This window comes from Capricornis sumatraensis, chromosome 10 (assembly GCF_032405125.1).
Source record: "Capricornis sumatraensis isolate serow.1 chromosome 10, serow.2, whole genome shotgun sequence".
In the NCBI taxonomy this organism is placed as follows: Eukaryota; Metazoa; Chordata; class Mammalia; order Artiodactyla; family Bovidae; genus Capricornis; species Capricornis sumatraensis.
In genome coordinates, this window is record NC_091078.1 from 78,039,989 (window position 1) to 78,060,951 (window position 20,963).

At 41.1% G+C, this 20,963-nt stretch overlaps 1 protein-coding gene across 1 annotated transcript in view; it reads left to right on the forward strand.

Annotated features, from left to right (window-relative positions):
* Positions 1-7,463, forward strand: part of FRMD4B (FERM domain containing 4B) — a 198,742-nt gene extending 191,279 nt beyond the window's left edge. The window contains exons 22-23 of the mRNA XM_068981787.1: positions 1,597-1,729; positions 5,792-7,463. Of these exons, the coding sequence (XP_068837888.1) occupies positions 1,597-1,729; positions 5,792-5,912 (254 nt within the window). The 3' untranslated portion in view covers positions 5,913-7,463. The remainder of the gene's footprint in view (positions 1-1,596; positions 1,730-5,791) is intronic.
* The last annotated feature ends 13,500 nt before the right edge of the window (positions 7,464-20,963 follow it).

Sequence of the window (20,963 nt, forward strand, 5' to 3'; positions counted from 1 at the left end):
CTTCTGAGGCTTGGATGACGTGCGTGGCATTGTGCACAGAGGCATGGGGCAGGGCTCATTTTAGAGTTGTTGGTGTTCAGTCGCCAAGTCATGTCCAGCTCTTTGCAAACCCCATGGACTGCAGCACACCAGGCTACCCTGTACCTCGAGATATCCTGGAGTTTGCCCAAGTTCATGTCCATTGAATCAGTGATACCATCCAACCTTCTCATACTCTGTTGCCCTCTTCTCCTTCTGCCTTTAATGTCTTACCCAGCATCAGGGTCTTTTCCAGTGAGTCTGTTCTTTGCATCAGTTGGCCGAAGTATTGAGACAGGATAGCAAATGCCCAGCAGTGGGGCATTCACTGGGTTTTGCTCCCATATTACGCTCTTGCTTTATTTGTTTATTTTGTTTTTTACCATTTTTAAAGAAAAAATTTTAAATTGAAGTCTAGTCGATTTAGTGTTGCGTTAGTTTTAGGCATATAGCAATGTTACTTAGTTATATATACATATGTGTGTTTATGCTTAAGTATATGTGTATATATATTCAGATGCTTTTCCTATATAGGTTATTATCAAATATTGAATATAGTTCCTTGTGCTATATATATATAATAAATCTTTGTTGTTTATCTGTTTTATACACAGTAATATATAGATGTTACTCCCAGATTCCTATTTTATCCCTCACCCCCACCATTCGCCTTTGGTAACCATGTTTGTCTTCTCTGTCTGTGAGTCTGTTTATTTTATAAGTAAGTTCATTTGCATTATTTTTTAGCTTCCACATATAAGCGATATCATATGATATTTGTCTTTGTGATTTCACTTAGGATGATAATCTCTGGTTGCATCCATGTTGCTGCAAATGGCATTATTTCATTCCTTTTTATTTAGATCCTTGTTCTAGATTAGTCCCTCGGAAGAACTAAATCTCCTCTTCCTGAAATCTTTCCTATACTATTTACCTTCCCCCTACCTCCATCCCAAACTTTTTTTAAAAGGCAAAACGTGCCTTGATCCTACTGGTGGTCGATACCACCTTTGGGTGAAGAGCCCGCAAGTTTCAACAAGTCAGTGTATAGAATGCATTTCCTGTAAAAGTCTCCAAGAAACTCAGACTTGTTGTCTTACTGTTACAATTGAAGTCTATCAAGCTATCCAGCCACTATAGCCTTACTGGGAGATTGGGAAGATTCTTTTAGTGTATGAAAATTGTTTTTTCTGGCTTGTCTTTTGAGTTATTTTTTATAGCATATCTTTCAATTAACTTTACTCACATTTATAATAATAATAATAGCTATCATTTATTGCTGGGCACAGTGCTAAATATTTGCACTAACTAGCTTATTTAATCCTGATATTGTCCCTGTACAGAATATTGTCCCCACTTTACAGATGAAGAAACTGAGGCTTAAAGAGTATAAACTGTTTGCCCAAGGTCACATGGCCAATAAGTGACCAAATTGGAATAGCAACTCTCTTGATTCCAGATACTGGTTTTTAAGATTGACTTTGCATGCAGCTGATTATAACATGCATCTGAATGACCCAAACAGTTCTCACTTTGAATAGTCCCACTAATTTTGTCTCTTTTCATTTTTATTTCTAGTGTCTTCCACAAATGCTTCTGGGAACTGGAGGACTCAGATAACCTTAGGGCTAGCCGAATACGAGATCCCAGCACATTCTTCCTACACCAGCTGCTATAGCAACATCTATAATCCTTTACCTTCTCCAGGCAGGTAAGAGAGCAATGCTCAAAAATTTTACTACCCTGTTCCTGATCTAAAGAATTCAGAAATCCAGTTTTATTTTATGAACGCTAAGTAATCTAGCTCAAGGGTTGGCAAACTATAGTCTAAAATCAGCTGCCACCTATGTTTATAAGTAAAGTTTTATTGGAAAGCCAGACATGCTCATTCATTCACTTGTTGCCTATGGCTGTTTCTGTACTTATAAGGACAAGAGGGGACTAGTTGCAGCAGAGATCTTGTGGCCAACAAAGCTAAAAATACCTAGCCCTTTAAGAAGTTTGTTAATATTTAATCCCACTCATTCAAATTTGACCCTCTTAGAATTCTATACTTTAAGTTCTGTGTCTGAAGGGTTCTTTTTAATTGCTGTACTTGAAACTGTATTACTGATATACCCGTTTAAGACTCTCTTGGAACCTGGCAGGGAAAAATATCTTTATGCCAGAAAACGCTGTTCATTCCTCCTAGACAGTTGGTGGGCTTGATTTCAAACATTTGCTGCCTTTTTATGTCTGACCCTGTGTTCATTAAGAAGCAACAGACGCAGCCAGCTGTCCTGTGTGTCTGTAATGGTACTCCTTTGTAAACATTTAGAGGAAATAGACAAGGAGAGTTTGTTAAAATGTGATTTTTAAAAAAGATTGCAAACTCTGGATTATGTTTTTCAGTTCTTTGCATACATGGGAGGAGTTAAAATTGAAGCTTTTGTTTTTCTCAATCACTTTCTCACAGAATATAATCTGTACCCCTGGTGCTAAGAAGTAAAGCACTTTCTGGTTTTAAGAAAAGTTTAATTTTGCTTTCTTTAAGTCAGATTACTTCAGGCATAGGAGGCTTCCATAGACTGTAATGAGGTTACTTTCTTATTAAAGCACTCAGTGTTATAAGCAAATGGGAGATATTTAACCCCCAAAGCCTTGTTTTTTTGTTTTTTTTTTTTTTTTTTTTATTTTTTTTTTAATTTTTTTTTATTAAATTTTAAAATCTTTAATTCTTACATGTGTCAAAGCCTTGTTTTTATTCTCCATATTTAGCTAAAGTTTTTCTTGGCTTAAAATATCAGGCCAATTGTCTCAACTCAACAAAGGCTGTGCTCAAAATAGAATTTTAATGAAAATATACTTCAGAGGACATCAGATAGCTTGGAGTTCTGTAAATAACGCTTGTAAATGCATTAGGAGCAGGAAGACTTTGGCCCAAAATTTGAGCTAGATTTTTTCAATTCAGTTCTAATCACTTTGTATAATACATTTGCAAGTAATTTTCCTCTTTGCATACTTTCACTTTTTGTTAACTGAATTAGAAACTATTTAAAACAAACCATTCAGGGCATAAGACGGTTCTAATATCCTAAACACCACTTTCACTGGACTCAATAAAATAGATATTTAGACAATATCTATTTTTACAAAGTTCATCCACCTACTTCAGCCAGCCCAAGAGGGCCTGATAACAGTGTCTGGTGTCAGAGGGGCATGATACACAGGAAATTAGAAACTATTTAAAGATCCCTATTGTGTGTGTGTGCATGTGCACATAATATGAGCTCATTGTAGAAACTAGGAAAATAATAAAGGAATAAATGAGTAGGAAATAATTTACCCATAATTACACCATCTAGAGATATTAGCTAGTAACATTTCTGGCACATGTCCCCCATTTTTCTGTATTCATTTTTAACATGGTCATAATGATATCATATATACAGTTTTATATTCTTCACTATACATGAAATTCTGCACCCCAATTTTTTACTTAATATCTCAACATGTATATTCCTTTAAAAAAAAAAATCTCTTTAAGCATTATTTCATGTGACCAATATGGTATTCCACTCAGTAAATACTTTATGTATTTATTTAACAATTCTCCATAGTTTGATTTTAAATGACTTCTAAACTTCCTTTCTTTTTTTTAATTGTAAGTAATGCCTTTGAGAATCTTTGAGCCAAATATTTGTCTGAATTCCAGATTATTTCCTTAGGATATATTCCAGAAAGTTGGTTTAATGGATCAAATTGAAAAGCATATTTTTTAAACCCCTGCTTTCTAAAAGATTTGCCAACTTACCCTCCTATCACAGAGAGTTATGGAAATGCTTATTTCTACCCATTTGTCAGTTTAGGATTTTATTTTTATTATGAAACAGTCTGATCAATATAACTCGACCTATTAATAAGCCAAGTATAATAACAATCCTCCATAAAGCTTTAGAAATTTGCTCTAAAATCACATGCTATTTTTTATGACAATATAATTTTTAAGTAACAGAAAAGTTGGGTTTCAAGATAAAGATAAAAGCTTTAGATCTGCCCTTAAAGATTTGAAATATTGAGTCATAGAAGAGTTTGTTTTTTAAAATGAAGCATGTATTATGTATTTCCTCAGAGTGTCCAGAGCTTAATAATGTGATAGAAAGCTGCAAATTGATACCAATAATTTTTTTCCTTATATGATATAGTACAACTGTCAGCAGCATAAACTTTCCAAAGTTAGAAACGTTGAAGTCTCTTATGCTACTAGTGTGTGTCAAATTCTTGGCTCTGCTGCTCCAAACTGTTTTAAAATGATTTTTTTTCTTTTACTTCCTGTTTTCCATTTCCCATCCCCTTCCTTATCAAACTCTATTACTAGGCAAAACCAAGGGCTTCTGTCCCGGAGAATGGTTGTATCTCCAGAAATGAGATCAGTTATAAATTCTCTTTTAAGTGTAGCCAGCTGTAGTAAGTACAGTGCCTCCCGTCTGTGTGTTGCTTCTTGCATAGCAGGAGCTTTGCCTGTTCTGACTGATGTGTGAAGTTACAGAAATCTGCCTTTGTTTTTGTATTACCAAAAAAAAAAAAGAGAAAAACCCACTAAATACCTGGCTTTGCATAGTGTTTCTTTCCAAAGCGCTTTTCCAAAGGACTTTTTATTCACCTGTACTAAGGGACATTGAGATTTAAAATAAAAAGAAAACTACTAACTATCTAACCTATTCTAACCTCCTATTACAAGAATGAGGTTTTGCATATTGGAATGGTGTGTATAACAGGATGCCCTCTTTGGATGTATTTAATACCTTCCAAATGGGCCCGTGATCTTATGTGATGCTGTTTTAATTTACACCTGACCCATACACCCTAGGGATGTAAAATGTCCCAAGGTACCCTTGCCTCCCTTTAAATATATTCCTTTGTTTCCAAGAAAAACATCTAGTATAGTCTCTTAATTTGAAGAATGCTTAAAGGGTGACTGTCAAAAACAGTTCAAAAATCGAAAACACAAATTTCTGTTTGTCTTACAAACAGAAAATGAGCATATGTGAAAGATTTATTTAACTCCTTCATGAGAGAACTAACAGAATGGTAAAGCTATTCCCAGAGAATTCAAAAGACTGAATTCCACACACCAAAAGAGAGAGTACTGAGATAAGATTCCTGCAGTTGACACAAAAGCAGTTAATATCCTACTGGGCAATAAAACTATGACCATAATCTTTTTACTAGACAGAGGGTTACTGTGTATTTCTTCCATACAGAACCCCCACCAAGTTAACATGTAACTTAATCTTGGTACTCATCCATGGTAAATGAAAGTTAGACAAGTCTGTCTCTTGGGAGTCTCCTGGTGGTCCAGTGGTTAAGAATCCACTCTGCAGTGCAGTGGATATGGGTTAAGATCCCACATGCCGTGGAGCAGCGACGCCCACCTACCACAAATACAGAAGCCTGCACGCTCTAGAGCAGTATGCCACAGCTAGAGAGCCCATGCCCACAGTGAAGGATCCTGCATGATGCACCTAAGACCTGATGCCGCCAAACAAGTAAATAAATATATATATTTTAAAAAAGTCTGTCTCTCAAGAGAAATATATACTCCTTGCATGGGCCTGTTAGACCATTTTCTAGTATGACATTGAAAAAAGTGCACAGTCATCCCTTACCTTATTTTGGAGTTTGAACAGTTTTCTTAACTGTGTTTTCTACTAACTTCTTTGAGTGTAGTAACCTTTGTACTCTGGGAACAAAAATAACCCCAAGGTGTAACTTTTCTGGTTTCCTCTCATAGACCGTACACAGAGACCGGTCAACTGGACGGTACAGAGGGAAGCCGGCTGGAAGACAGCCTGGGGAGTAGTGAGCAGAGGCTCTTCTGGCACGAAGACTCCAAGCCCGGAACATTAGTCTGAACTGCGGGTGGCCCCTTGACCAAGCACTGCGTTCTCACACTAGTGTGCCTTGCAAAATGTGTTCGTCTTCCTGGGAGGCCGTAGGCTTTAGAAACTTGAAGGCATCTGAGGTGGAAAGGAGGACTCCATTGGCCCCAGAAGTGAATCACACACTAAGCCGCACAAAGCCCTTGAATGACACCCCGCCTTTCCAAGTCACCTAACAGAGCAAGGTCAAGACCATGTGTGAACCTTTGCCGAGGAGGACTTGGCCTTTACCAAGAGCAAGCACTTTGTAAGGGAATAAAAGTGGTTGAAGGCAGACCTCAAAACTGTGAAAAGTGCATTCAGGGTCTCCCAAAGGAAAGAAGGACAGGGGAAATTTCAGAGCACAATTCAGGATGATGAGAGAAGGAAGCTGGAAGCTCTTTAGACACTGCTCACCATCAGAAAGTTTGAATGTCTGAGCTGACGAAGAATTACATACTATGTCTACCCAGACATGAACAATTCAGACAGTATTGGAGAATTACTTGAAGAGAAGCTGGATTTTCATGAAGTTCTGAATGAGTGTAAATGTTTTTAGGCTGTTATCAAGAGTGATGGTTTTCATAAGCACCACAAAATGGGTTCTGGAAAGACTTACGGCCGTATTGTCCTGTAACATAACTATGGTAGCAGATTGGGGAAAATGAAGCAGCCCACTGAGTAACTGACAAACTCTGCCTGGAGAATTTTCTAAGGTACAATATCATTGAGTTCCTTTTTTCCTTTCTATGCCAACGGCATGAGCTATATTCTTCAGGCTGGTAACTCTCCAACATGGCTGTCATTGCAATGGCAGGCTTGATATGGAAAGGTTTTATAACCAAGAGTTTGGAAAAGTATTTTAAGGTGAAAGAACCTAACACAATATAAAGAAAAACAGCAACAACAAAAAGAAAGACACAAAACCCACATCATTTTCTATGAATCATGTGCCTTAAAATTGTGAACATTTGAAAAATAAGCATATTGTCTGGATTCCCCAGGTAGTTCTAAGTCACCAAGTGACAAAAGCTAGATTACTCATTAAAAACGAAAACGAAACCCTCCAAGCTGCAGTAGATTTAATTATGAGGCTAAAACTACCTCATACTTTCCTTGGAAGAACTAATTCGCTATGGTTTATTGTAGGATGTTTTGGAGTTTTCGTTTTTTGTTGTTCTTTTTTTTAAGCAAATATTTCCATATTCTAGATGGATCTTTTTCGTCATCTTTACTCTGCTTCAGAATTCCACAGAAGGTGCTCCTTCCCTCTCTTTTATACAAGTTTCTTGTTCATATTGTGAATAGAGAAGTTTCTGAACAACTTTCTGGGGACATTTTCTATCTATATTCCAAAGCATGTAATATATACATAAAGGTGATTTGTTAAACTGGTCCTTAGTCATTTGTATCATTAAAAATGAAGTTTGGGGGGGGGGATATTTGGAAAACAAAAAGACATGCAAACAAATAACTTATTCCTTTTTCCATATTTGTATAGCCTTCTAGAAACAGAAATACCCTTTTGCGTATTCTTTTACTGTTCTGACTTTTTTAGACCTCTTATTTTTTTTACATAGGTCAATAAATTGAAGGTGTGCTACTGAAAATGTTTATGTATCTTTCCATTTATGTTCAGGGCTCACACAAAGCAATTGAAATTGCTCTACTTCAAGTAATCAGGCTGGTGAAGATTGCAGATTTTTAGTGATATTATTACTGTATTTTATGGGTTCCAAGATGGCCATTTTTTCATACTTACATCTTCAAAATCAGGGTGCATCTTTTGACTACTAACTTGTTATAGTTGAATTAGCAATTTTTTTTCTTTCTTTCTTAGTGAGATATAAAATAGTGCTGTGTCTTAGAATGGGTGAAATATAGTAGTTTATTGCCTCGTGGAGGATAAACATCACAAATTTTTAGGCTTCCTAATCTTATGAATGTTGTTTATTTGTAACAAGTCATTCTTTCTAGTTTTGCAGACTGGCAAACAGATCTTTTACATTCAGGAATATTTCTGTTATCTTTTAGTCCCATGCAATGGGGCAAGGGGCGTGGGAAGTGAAATATAGGGAGATTAGTATTTCTGTACAAGTACTTTACGTGGAAATAAGGTATCATTTATTTTCCTGTCAAATAAATGATAGGCTCAGAATTGCAGGTATACCTTGAAAAATATAAAACTTGGCTCTCAACTAGGACAAGAAGTTACAGAAACTGAAGACACAGTGGGTCTGCTGTATGATTTTCCTCTCATCTTTTTTTGAAAAGCACTTCCTAACCATATTATTGATATGCTTATTAATAACCAAAAAGTGACAGAAGTAAATTTTTCAACACATCAGATTGATACGTTTTTTATTGCAAAATATCATACCCTCATCTTAAAAATCTTAAATTCAAACATGAAGCAAATATTTAACATAAAAGCACCATCATGCCCTATAACCTAACATTACCAGATACAATTGTTAATTTATTGTATATCAGTTCAGATTTTTTTCTATGCCAATAGTAGTTTCTTTAAAAACAGCATCATATAACAACTATACTTTTACAACTTACTTTTTTCATCAAAACATGTTGGGCCTCACGTTTTGTCAGTATATATTGATCTACCTCATAAAGATGTATGTTTTACAAGGTGAATTGAAAAAAATTGTCTCACCTTCCTGGATGTTTAATTTTTTTCTCTATTTGAGGAAAGTATCCAAGGTCCTTTGTATTCATAAAAGCTTAATGTTAAGCAATAAAGATTCCAGAATTGTTTTGCACTATTAGTTTAAAGCCTGTTCTTAGGAACAAAGGTTCAAATGTCAGTCCTTAAGAACTTTCAGAATTGAAATAATGCCTTTCTTCGGTACAGTAGAAAAGTTTTGATGTGAAAATACAATGTCTTCCTGAAGCCTTACAGTGCAATGAGGGAGAAACAAAAGTGATTGGCTGGAGTAGCTTAAAATGATCATTAGTCCTATGGGGGCCAAGAGTGGTGAGAAGAAAAGGGGACGTGAATAATACCTTAGTTCTGTGGGACATGAGACCTTTCTAGCAGTGATGCTGAAGCCTGATTTTAGGGATTGGTAAGAAAAGATCCAGTTAAGCAAAAAGGAAAAGAAGCTCGACTAGGGCTTGGAGAGTGGCATTATGGCATTTGCCATGGCCCCAAAAGCTAGGAGAAGCTTTGCCAGTTTTAGAAACTGAAAAAATAGCAGGGCAGATTTTTTTTCTAGGATTAAAGAAATATAGGTAATAAAGCTGTCATTTTTGAGCTCTTGCCATTGTTGCAACGATGGACTAAGTGTTACAACACATTACTTCGTTTAATCCTTTCTTCAATTGTGTGACAGAGGTCGTCTTATCCCAGAAAAAGGATTTAGAGTTCCTTGGTGGTCTAGCGGTTATGTCGCAGGAAGGGGGACATAAAGTCCAGGGGTGGGCTCCGAAAGTGGGCTCTTGTCTGACAGTCGGAAACGAATTGTCCCAGGAGACACACATGCTGAGAAAGCAAGAGACTTAATGGGGGTGGGGTGGGGGCACCCGGGGAACAGAGCAGCATGGTAAGGGGACCCCCGAGAACAGCTCTGCCACGTGGCTTGCAGCCTCCAGTTTTAAGGCAACCAGGTTAGTTTCAGTTGTCTCTGGCCAATTACCGTGACTTCCTGGTGGCGCATGCGTGCATGCATCTGCGTGTGCGTGCATCTGCGTGCCTCTGCGTGTGCGTGCATCTGCGTGCCTCTGCGTGTGCGTGCATGCCTGTCTCTCAGCCAAGATGGATTCCAGTGAGAGTAATTTTGGGAGGTTGGTAGGACTTTGGGACCAGCCTCTCCTCTCTCCTTATATGAGGTTTCCCGAATTCTTCCAGTTGTCGCTACTTTGTTCTGCATTCCTTACCAGGACCCCCTGTTTAAGCTAACTCATACAAGTGATTAGTATGGTGCCTGGCCAGGGTGGGCAGTTTCAGTTAATGGTTTCCCTAACAGGACTCTGAGCTTTCACAACTGAAGGCGCAAGTTTAATCACTAGTCCAGGAGCTAATCGCATGCTGCAAGCCACACAGAACGGCGAAAAAGAAGAAAAGGATATAAAGAGATTCAGGAAGATTACCGTGGCCTTGGTGGCTTGACCACGCAGAAAGTAAGTTGTAAAGCCAAAATTCAAACCTACGTCTGACTCCAAAACTTCTGCTATCTATTGCCGTGATATTATAAATAGGGACTGCTCACCAAGCACCTTCATGTAGTGGAAGCCAAAAGAAATGAAAAAGAGAAGGAGCGAACAGGAGTCAGCCTGGGGAGGAGAAAGAGGGAGGGCCAGTGGGAGGGACGCAGATCGGAATAGCATGGTGAAAATAACAGCGCAAAGGACAGTCCAGAGCAGTCTGCAGTTTGTGAGTTTTCAGGATGTGCAATTCAGACACTTCTTTCTGATAAGCGTGTGGCTTGAGGATATGCCTAATTGAAGGACTAGTTAACAACCAACTGGGCAAGAATTACGTTTGCACGAAGGGTGGAGGAGGAAAGCAAAGGCATTTAAGGAATGCCCTGAAAAGTCCTAGGCTTCCCTAGTGGCTCAGTGGTTAAAAAAGAAAGAAAGAAAAATCCACCTGCCAGTGTAGGATACGGAGGTTCAATCCCTGGATCAGAAAGATTCCCTGGATAAGGAAATGACAACCCACTCCACTATTTTTTGCCTGGGAAATCCCATGGAGAAAGGAGCCTGGTGGGCTGCAAGGAGTCAGACACAACTGAGCTGCAGGCATGACATGGCTGGAAAGTCCTATGAATTAATTAGACTAGCTTTGTAACCTAACCGCACTGCTCCGTCCTAGCACAAACACAGAACTTTTCCCGGAAAACTATTCTTTATATTGTCCTCTCCTCAATTTCGTGAGAAAATGGTGCCATAAGGAGATCAAAGATTGGAAAGCCAGAGTGAGAAAGATCTCTTTAGGGAGACTGACAGCCCCAAAAGTGGGAAGGGCATTCTCAGCAGCCCTTCAATTCCCATGAAAGAAGCCTTCCTGGGAGTTGATAGTGGGTGTCTGGGCAGACATCACCATCTCTTCAAAGCAGTGCTTATGCAGGCTTTGAAGTCAGGCAGATCTGGAGACACGCTGCCGGGCTTGGAATCAATCCCAACCCGACGGCTCTGGTTGTATGATTAAGGGTCATTTTCCTAACCTCCCTGGGCCTCAGTTTCCTGTCTAGGACACATCACGCAAGGGTTTTTGTGGGCTGAACAAGATAACACGCATACCAACGAGGACCTACTGTATAGAACATGCGCCTCTGTTCAATGTTGTTTGGCAGCCTGGATGGGAGGAGCGTTTGGGGGAGAACGGAAACATGTATACATATGGCTGAGTCCCTTCACTGTTCAACTATCACAACATTGTTAATCGCCCATATTCCAGTACAAAATGAAAAAACAACAGACTCAAAGAAGTGACCGATCCAGGCAGTTTTTATACCTTTTAAGACAAAAGAAACAATAAATTTAAGTAGCAAGAAAACCAAAAAATATAATGCACATAAACAGCTCAGCACAAAATCTAGTCCCCAGCAGATGCTTCATAATATAAATTATCCCCTGAAAGAAAGGTGGTGATGTTAAGGATTAGAGTGTCTTGAAAGTTGGGGTTCAGAGGATTTGCACGGCCTTAGTTTAACCTCTGAAATGACAACACTATTGAAACAATTCATCGTAGGTCTCAAGTACTGTCGGGAGCATATGGAATTTTTTTTTTCTCTTATTTAATCCTCAGAGCAAGTTTGCAAGTATTAATCGCAAACAAAAGCTTGAGGAAACTAAGCAGTTTGCCCAAGTTATGTATCAAGAAAGCACGCAGGCCTGGATTGCAGTTCACAAATGCATTCAGTAGAACATTTGAAAATCATGAATTTGTGCCCTGCTGGTGTACACTGTGGAAGGGGGCTGCATAAAGATTAACCCAAGAAGTCAAACCAATTAAGATGTTTTCCTGACCTTTTGGTCAGAGTCCTCCTGCAAGGCCAGGCCTAAGGCAGGGTATAGTTTAAAGAGCCTGAGAGTGAGTGCCCTGGCTTCTTCACCCTGGGCTTGAGCCTGCTGCTGTCTCAAAGACTGGTACCTGCCTTTTCATGTATATAAGAGTGCAAACAAGCCAGTTAGGAGGGGAGCCAGATTTAGCAAATGCAGCATGCCCAGTTAAATTTGTAAAATAACTCTAATTTATTGGGGGAGGGAAAAGAAAGCTGCATATAGGACATTTGGGGTATCCTGATTTTAAAAAATCAATAAGGGACACCACAGAACATGTCCCATAAATACAGGGACAGCCATACTTGCCAGTCCTCTGTCCAAGGGCAGGTGGGACAGATGTATGAAAAGTTTGGGGGGATGGTATGCTAGGGACATAGGTCTTACACCTCTGTGTGGAGAGAGGTTGGCCCTGCTCAATACAAGCCTTTCTTCATATCAGAAAACTTCCAGTCTAGGCCTGGTTTGGTCTGTCATTATGCATAGAATGAAGCTCTTCTGGAAGGGCAACCTTGAGAAAACCTTTCCTGTTTCCTCTGGCCTAGAACGCGGGTGTTGGCAAAATTGGTCAACGAGGACACCTAGAGGCCTGCATGGGTTATTGCAGGCAGGAGATTTCTCATGGGGCCACCCCACAATACTGAATTCAAATGGATGTACACACCAGGTTTAAAGGCTATTCAGAAAAAAAAAAAATTGAACACCCGACAGTTTGATTTATTAGCAATGTCTTCTTGGGGAAGTTAAAATTTTTTAAAATGTCATATTCCAATAAGAAATAAAAATTGTAACACGAAATTGTAAGGATTCACTAAAACCATGAACTCCCAGTGCCTCAGACACAGCTAGCGCTTATCGGTGTTTGTTGTCATTATTGTTTCTAATATGAGACTTGCAAGGATGTGGAATACAAGGGAGATGTTATTAATAACTTTTAATAATACTATAAACTTTATCAATAAAATTTAAATGGTAAGTGTCAATAATATTTAACATTCATTGAGTACCAGGGCTGGGATTAGGTTAAAGTGAGTGAAGTACTTGCTCAAGTGCAAAATGTAAGGGGATACCAGAAAGCCCAGATAAATAAAGATAAGTAATATTTCAACAGTCTTTTAAAAATAATCAAGGGAATTTCATGGTGGGCCAGTGCCTCCACTGGCGAAGGCTGGAGTTCAATCCCTGGTCAGAGAACTAAGAGTCCACAAGCCAAGTGGCATGGCCACAAAAAATAAAATTTGTTTTTTATTTTGTGAAAACTTTTATACTTGGAATTAGCCAGATGGACTCAGTTTGCCTGTACGTGCACTCAGTCATATCTACCTTTTTGCAACCTCATGGACTGGAGCCTTCCAGGCCCGTTTATCCATGAAATTTTCCAGTCAAGAATCCTGGAGCAGGTTGCCATTTCCTTCTCCAGGGTCTTCCGTACCCAGGGATCGAACCTGCTTCTTTTGCATCTCTTGCACTGGCAGGTGGGCTCTTCACCCGCTGAGCCACCAGGGAAGCCCTGGATGATCCTAGATTTGTTGGCAACATCATCATCAGGACCAGTCGGACACATGCCTTCTTCTCTCCATCAGTCCTGATCAGGATGTTGACCTTAGCCATGTCAACGCCTCAGAGCTTCGTCACAGCCTGTTTGATTTGGTGCTTGTCGGCCTTGACATCCACAGTGAATACCAGTGTGTTGTCCTCTACTCTCTCCATGGTGAGGGGGACCTCGAAGATGACATAGCGGTCAAGTTTGTTTCTTCCAGGGGTGCCCTTCCTAGGATATTTGGGCTGCCTCCTGAGTTGCAGTGTTTTGGGCTGCTGGAAGATGGGTGACGTCTGGATTTTCTTTTCTTTGTGGCTGTGGACGCTTTTCAGCACTGCTCTCTTGGCCTTCAAAGCCTTTGCTTTGGCTGTGGCTTTGGTAGGGGGACAGGAGCTTCCTTCTTCACCTTCAGCACCGTCTTAAAAGCCACAAAATATTTTTAAAAGTCAAAATAATCAAAACCTAGGCAAAAAAAAATCCACAATGAACAAAATATAAAAATTTAAAATAAGGTTAGAATCAGTATTACTGCTTATTCCTTTTGCTTCTGGCTCTAACGTGACTCAGCGCTACACTGCGTTGAACTGCACTGTGCTAACAGGTCATCCTACCACCAGAGGAGGCCAGCATTCAGTATACCCATTTTATAGATGAGAGAAAGGAAACCCGAGGAACTCCTCATATACACTGCCCAGGGCCACAGCACTAAGTATAAAGCCAGAAATCTATCCCAGATTGGGACAATTCTAAAGCTCACAACTTGCCCTTTCTATCTTCCCAGTCACAAAGGGATGCAGGCTAACATTTTTCTACCCCAGGGTATAATTTCACTTGTGCTATGTGTAGAATTGCCAGAGTTACCAAATAAAAGTAAAGGATACCCAGTTAAATTTGAAGTTGAGAAAAAAATTTTAGTGTGTGTATGTCCCGTAATGTCCTTTATCTGACCACTCTTCTCCCTGCCCCATTACCAAGGCAACCAGACATTTTAATAAACAGAATTTCAAAATGGAATTTTGAATCTGCTGGATTAAGCCTCCCATGTCTGTACCTGAGCACACACCAGGAATAATAAAGCGCTTTAATAGAGTACCAAGGGCCAAAAACAAAAAAATAGAGGAAATTGGCTTAAAATCTTAGTCTTAATGGCAAAGGGACAGTTTGAGCTTTCTCTGGCTCTACCAAAGCCCTTTTTTAGCCCTTAATGAGATGCTTTGGAATAAGAAATTACAAGCCAGAGTTGAAATAAAATGCTTTAGGTGTTCTGTGCTGTGTATCCTACAAATGTTATTTGTTATTTTGAGATCTCTAGTTCGAGGCGACATAAATTATTTCCTTGGCACAACAGTCTGAACCCCAATGATTTGCTCCCCCTTACGGTGTAATGAAAATGGCTGAGAACATATGAAATTGGTGTTTTAAAAGCAGTGGTAATCATGTCGCCCACCTGGAGCTGAAACATTAGCAAATTTCAGCTCCTTGGAGCTCAGTAAATTAAATATATTGTCAGAAGTTATTTCTTCCAATAATGTTGCTGCATGCAGATGGAGAAGGGGAAAATATTTCAAGGCCAGCCTGAACTTTAAGTCATATTTGAGGAATTAGGTTTTTAATAATGGAAGAGTGAATCATTATAACACAACAATGGATTTTTAGGAAATTGCATGACTTGAACAACTATTTCAATTCCTAATGCGCACCCTACCTACCTTGTGAAAATTTTCTAGATCCCTCCCAGGTAAATGGATCCTTCCCAAAGCAATTCCTAACACTTCACACGACCCACTAATTTCCATGTTACTGATGTGTGTGTCTGTGTGTATGTACACGCACACATGCATACTTATGCTTTCTCCCCTCCCCACCTAGTCTGTGAGCTCTTAGAAATCAGGGACCATGTTTTATTTAAATATGAATTTAGAATCTAAATCAGCTTCTTGCCCAGCATGTGGTTGTGTAATTGCATAGTGTTTCCATACTGTATTTGTTTTCCAGAGCTGCCGTAAACAGAGTCAGAAATTATGGACATGATCTGGTTTCTTTTAAGGTGCGTGAGGGGGAATCTCTCTCATATATCTCACCTAACTTCTGGGGGTTTGCTGGCAATCTTGGGCGTACCTTGGCTTGTAATAGAAGCATCACCTTGATCTCTGCCTCCACGGTTATGTGACATTTTCCCTGCGTGCACGTCCCACTGTCTAAATTTCCCTTTTTCATAAGGATACCAATCCCACTGGACTTCCCAAGTGGCTTAGTGGTAAAGAACCTGCCTGCTAATGTAGGAGACACAGGTTCGATCCCTGGGTCAGGAAGATCCCCTGGGAAAGGAAATGGCAACTCACTCCAGTATTCTTCCCCGGGAAATCCCATAGACAGAGGAGCCTGGTGGGCTACAATCCATGGGACACAAAAGAGTGGGGCACGACTTGCAACAAGACAACAATTCTGTTAGTTTAGGCCCCACCTTACCTTGCCTACATCTGTAAAGATCTAATTTCCAAGGAAGGTTACATTCTGAGATACCTAGATGGGGGTTAGGACTCCAACATCTGAAGAATATTTTTGAGGTTCAAATAACTTAAAATTATAGATTGACAGGCTCTAGTTGATTTAAAAATCTCTACTCAGCAAAGATTCTGAGGGAGGGGTAAATTCTGATTCAAAATTACCCTGAGTAGTTGGAGAAGGAAATGGCAACCCACTCCAGTATTCTTGCCTGGAGAATCCCATGGACGGAGGAGCCTGGTGAGCCACAGTCCACCGGGTGGCAAAGAGTTGGACACGACTGAGCAACTTCACTTTCACTTTCACTTAATGATATTAAAGCGAAGACTCCTCACTTAGATCTGACTACTGACATGTAGGAAAATAATATTGTTCAGCCTGGATCTAGTGAACCAGGCTCTGCGTTTGCACGATATCCTCAGCTGAGGCTTAGGCACATTCAAAGGTTACGTTGCACTATTAACATCCTCTCCTCCCAAACCTGAAGTTACAGTGATTGTTCAGAAGCCCCACACGCTCCCCACTCTAGGGTTTCTGTACAGCGACTTCAACTAGACCCGTGTATGTTACATCCACCCAGGAAGCTTGAAACCAAGAGTTACTAATGCTTCAGTCCTACAATGGACCCACTAAATCTGAATATCTGAGGGTGAACCAAAAGTCCTCGTGCGTGCTAAATCGCTTCAGCCATGTCCGACTTTTTGTGACCCCATGGACTGCAGCCCACCAGGCTCCTCTGTCCATGGGATTCTCCAGGCAAGAATACTGGAGTGGGTAGCCATGCGCTCCTCCAGGGGATCTTCCCAATCCAGGGATCGAACCCAGGTCTCCCATATTGCGAGTGGATTCTTTACCGTCTGAGCCACCGGGAACCCCAAGAATCCTGGAGTGGGTAGCCATTTCCTTCTCCAGCGGATTTTCACTATCGAGAGATTGGACACGCGTCTCTCAGGTGTCCTGCATTGGCAGGAGGTTTCTTTATCTCTAGCGCCACCTATCGGAGGGTGAACCAAAAGCCCTCAGGTGATCCTAATAAGAAGCACGAGGCTCTAGACCCACGGAGCTGCACCTGGCCTCTCCACGCTCCTTCCCCTGGTCAGTGAATCCTTTTCCTCCTTCCTCTGACGCCTGTCTGCAGAGAGGGAGCACTTTGGCCAGCTCCTTGGCCCTGGGGGTAGTCTTATCATGGTAGTTTCTACAAGCAAGCGTGCTGATAGAGAGTCCTGTCGTGGTCCCAGGTTTCTTGTGGAATTCAGGTACTGTTGATGAACCTAAGCCCTATGCATGCCTGGGAACCTTGTGAATATGCAGTTCTGATCCAGGAGGTATGGGGTTGGGGGTCAGGGAGCCTGCATTCCTAAGGTGTTCCCAGCGCGGGCCTGAGTTTCTTGTCGGTGGCTCACACTTTAAGTAACAAGGAGCCGGCATCTGAACCATCCCTTCCGACTGGGCTTTAACGTGCTACTGACAGCACGGGTGACCTTTGAACAACGTGCGGGGGAGGAGGGGTGCCAAGCTCCCTGTGTTTGAAAACCTTCGTTTAAATCAGAGTCAGTCTTCCTCCATATATGTGGTTCCTTCATTTCTGCTGTTCCTCCGTATCCAGTTTTGTATCCAAAAATTTAACCGTGGGTCATGTAGTATTGTAGTATTTATTACTGAAAAAAAAAATCCACACGTAAGTGGATGCACACGATTGTTCAGGGGTCAGCTGCCTGTGTACTTTGTCCCCTGCAGAATGCCTCTGCCCTGTTCCTGAAGTTGGGTTTGTTGTTCATTGAAGAAGCCATTAGACACCAGTGACCTAGCTGTTCTGTTTCTAGTGATTCATAAACACTAAGGTAGTGTCCATGTAGTGAATCTTCTGGATTCAGGTGACAGTGAGTCTTCTTTCTCTGGAAACTACTCCTCACATTCAAAGGGCACTCCAACCCCCAAGGCCAAATCTTAAAGTGGACAGAGCTCAGGGGCTCTAGAGCCTGGCAGTGTGGGTTCAAAGCCTGGCTCTGACACCTGCTAGCCATGTGACCTTGGGAAAGTCACTCGGCTTCTCTAAGCCTCCATTTTCTCCCCTCACTTCAAAGGGCTGATCTCCAGATTAAAGAAGATAAGATGTATAAAATGCATAGACAACAGCAGCCCAGAGTAAGCTCTCATTATGCACTAGCAGTGGTAATTTTGCTATTTCCTGCCCTGATCCCTTAAGTATAGTTGATGGATCCAGGGGTGTGTCTGAGCCAGGCTAGAGCAATCACATCCCCTCTAGGAATTTGGAATTGGACAGTGAAGGCCTCAGAGAATGAATGCTGTCAAAATAGCAGCATTGAACGTTGCTGCTCAAATGTTTGTCAGAGGATCAGTAGCATCAGTATCACCTGGGAGCGTGTTACACGATACACAATCTCAGGCTCCTTCCCAGACCTACTGAATACAGATGGATTTTTCACAAGGTGAACATTTCAGTTTGAGACACACTAGGAGAAACGTCTACTATCTCCTTGGAAGGCATCCATCATGAGCTTTGTTTCTTCAAACCTGCAGCAATACCAATGCAGATTTTTATCAAATTGTTCAGTCGCTCAGTTGTGTCTCACTCTTTGTGTCCCCATGGACTGCAACACGCCAGGCTTCCCTGTCCTTCACCATCTCCCGAAGTTTGTTCAAACTCATGTCTATCGAGTCGGTAATACTATCCAACCATCTTATCCTCTGTCGTCCCCTTCTCCTGCCTTCAATCTTTCCAGCCTCAGGGTCTTTTCCGATGAGTTGGCTGTTCACATCCGGTGGCCAAAGTATTGGAGCTTCAGCATCAGTCCTTCCAATGACTATTCAGAGTTGATTTTCTTTAGGATTTTAGGTCGTATTGTATTGAGTGTGACCAGCTAATGCCTTGTCTTTTTTTTTTTTTTACATTAAAAAAATACTTATATTTCTGGCTAAGACCCATTTTAGCTCCATCTTCGTTGCTGTGTGTGGGCTTTCTCTGGTTGCAATATGCTGGCTTCTCCTTGTACTGCTTTCTGTTGTTGCAGAGCACAAATTTTAGATGCTGGGGCTTCAGTAGCTACAGCACAAGGGCCCTAGAGGGCGGGCTTAGTAGTTGTGGCACACGGTCTTAGAGGAATCTTTCTGGACCAGGGATTAAGCGCATGTCCCCTGGATTGGCAGGCAGGTTCTTCAATCACTGGGCTACTACAGAAGTCCTGCTTTATCTTTTATAAGTTTGGGCTAGCTTTCTGATTCTTGTAACCCTGCATTCTCAATAGCACTGCTGACTATATTGAAGAAATCTTGCAGGATGCTATAGCTTTTCCATTGTATCCTATCATGAAGATGAATCTAGAATCAGAGGAGGGGTTTAGCTTCTAAAGTTAGCACATAAGGTGAGAATTAGGTCTGGTCAAAATGATGCCAGAAAATGTATTAGAGATGTGCCACGTGAAACAGTGCTGTGTCCTCTTTCAGCCACTGCAGTACACTGCCGGAGAAGGCAACAGCGACCCACTCCAGTACTCTTGCCTGGAAAATCCCATGGACGGAGGAGCCTGGTAGGCTGCTGTCCATGGGGTCTCGAAAAGTCGGACACGACTGAGCAACTTCACTTTCACTTTTCACTTTCATGCATTGGAGAAGGAAATGGCAACCCACTGCAGTGTTCTTGCCTGGAGAGTTCCAGGGACGGGGGAGCCTGGTGGGCTGCCGTATATGGCGTCGTACAGAGTCGGACACGACTGAAGCGACTTAGCAGCAGCAGCAGCAGCAATACACTGCTACATCTTCACTTGAGCCCCAGCTGAAGTAGCTTCTCCTTCATGACCACATGGTACTTATTTTTAAACCCTAGATGCACATTTTGCACAAAAAGATCTCACTATGGAAGCTGAGAAATGGATGCATATTTCCCAGTTCATATCCACTCTGGGGCATAAGCTCATCGAATGAAATGGCAATCAACTTTACCTGCATGATTTATTTTTTCCTTTCTTGTTCTCTCTCTTGTTTCTCCTATCTCTTTCTCTCTCTGGTGTATAGAGTTGACTGTTCATAAATTAATGTGAGCATGTTAGGATGCAAAGTCTGTTGGTTCTCAAATCTTTGACATACACGGCACACTGTCCAACTGAGGTATTTCTAACAGTTACTAAAAGGCATTAAAGGCTCTACGAGATAATAAAGAAGCCGGCAACCATCGCCACATAAGCACCGCTGCAGCGTCACCATGCTTGTCTCTAAAGGCCTCCAGGCAGCACGCCCTTCACCTGCCTTCCAGCCTGACCACTTCTCCTCTGCTGTCTCCCGGCAGTTGTATCCCACATCTGGCCGTGTCACTGTCTAACAAGTTTCACCATAAACCAACCATGTGTGGCCTCAGTCCCAGCAAATATAAGTTTTTTCGTATATTGAGCAAAATTTGGCAGAACATGGTGAAAGTCTCTAGTCCACTGCTCTGCTTAAGGATAGTCTTCATACTGCCATGTGGATGAACCTAAAGAATGTTACGCTAAGTGAAATAAGTCAGACACAAAATGACAAATACTATATGAGTCCACTTCTACAAAATGTCCAGAACAGGCAACTTCATAGAAACAGAACATAAATTCCAGGTTACTAGGGGCTGGGAGAAGAAAAGGGAAGTCCCTGCTTGATGGTTGCAGAACTTCTGTGATGAAAAGCTTTGGAAATCGTGGTGATGGTTTCATTGCATCAATATTAATATAATTACTGCCACTATAATTAATGGAAAATTTTATGGGACACATATTTTCCTACAGTTTAAAAAAGTGGGGGAAGTAGTGCTCTACTGTCCGTATTACCTGTGGTTCAGGTGGTAGGAAATCTGCCTGCAGTGCAGGAGACTGAGGCTCGATCCCTGGGTCGGGAAGATCCCCTGGAGAAGGAAATGGCAACCCGCTCCAGTGTTCTTGCCTGGAGAGTCCCATCAGACACACCTAAGCAGCTAATATACCCTGTCCATTTTT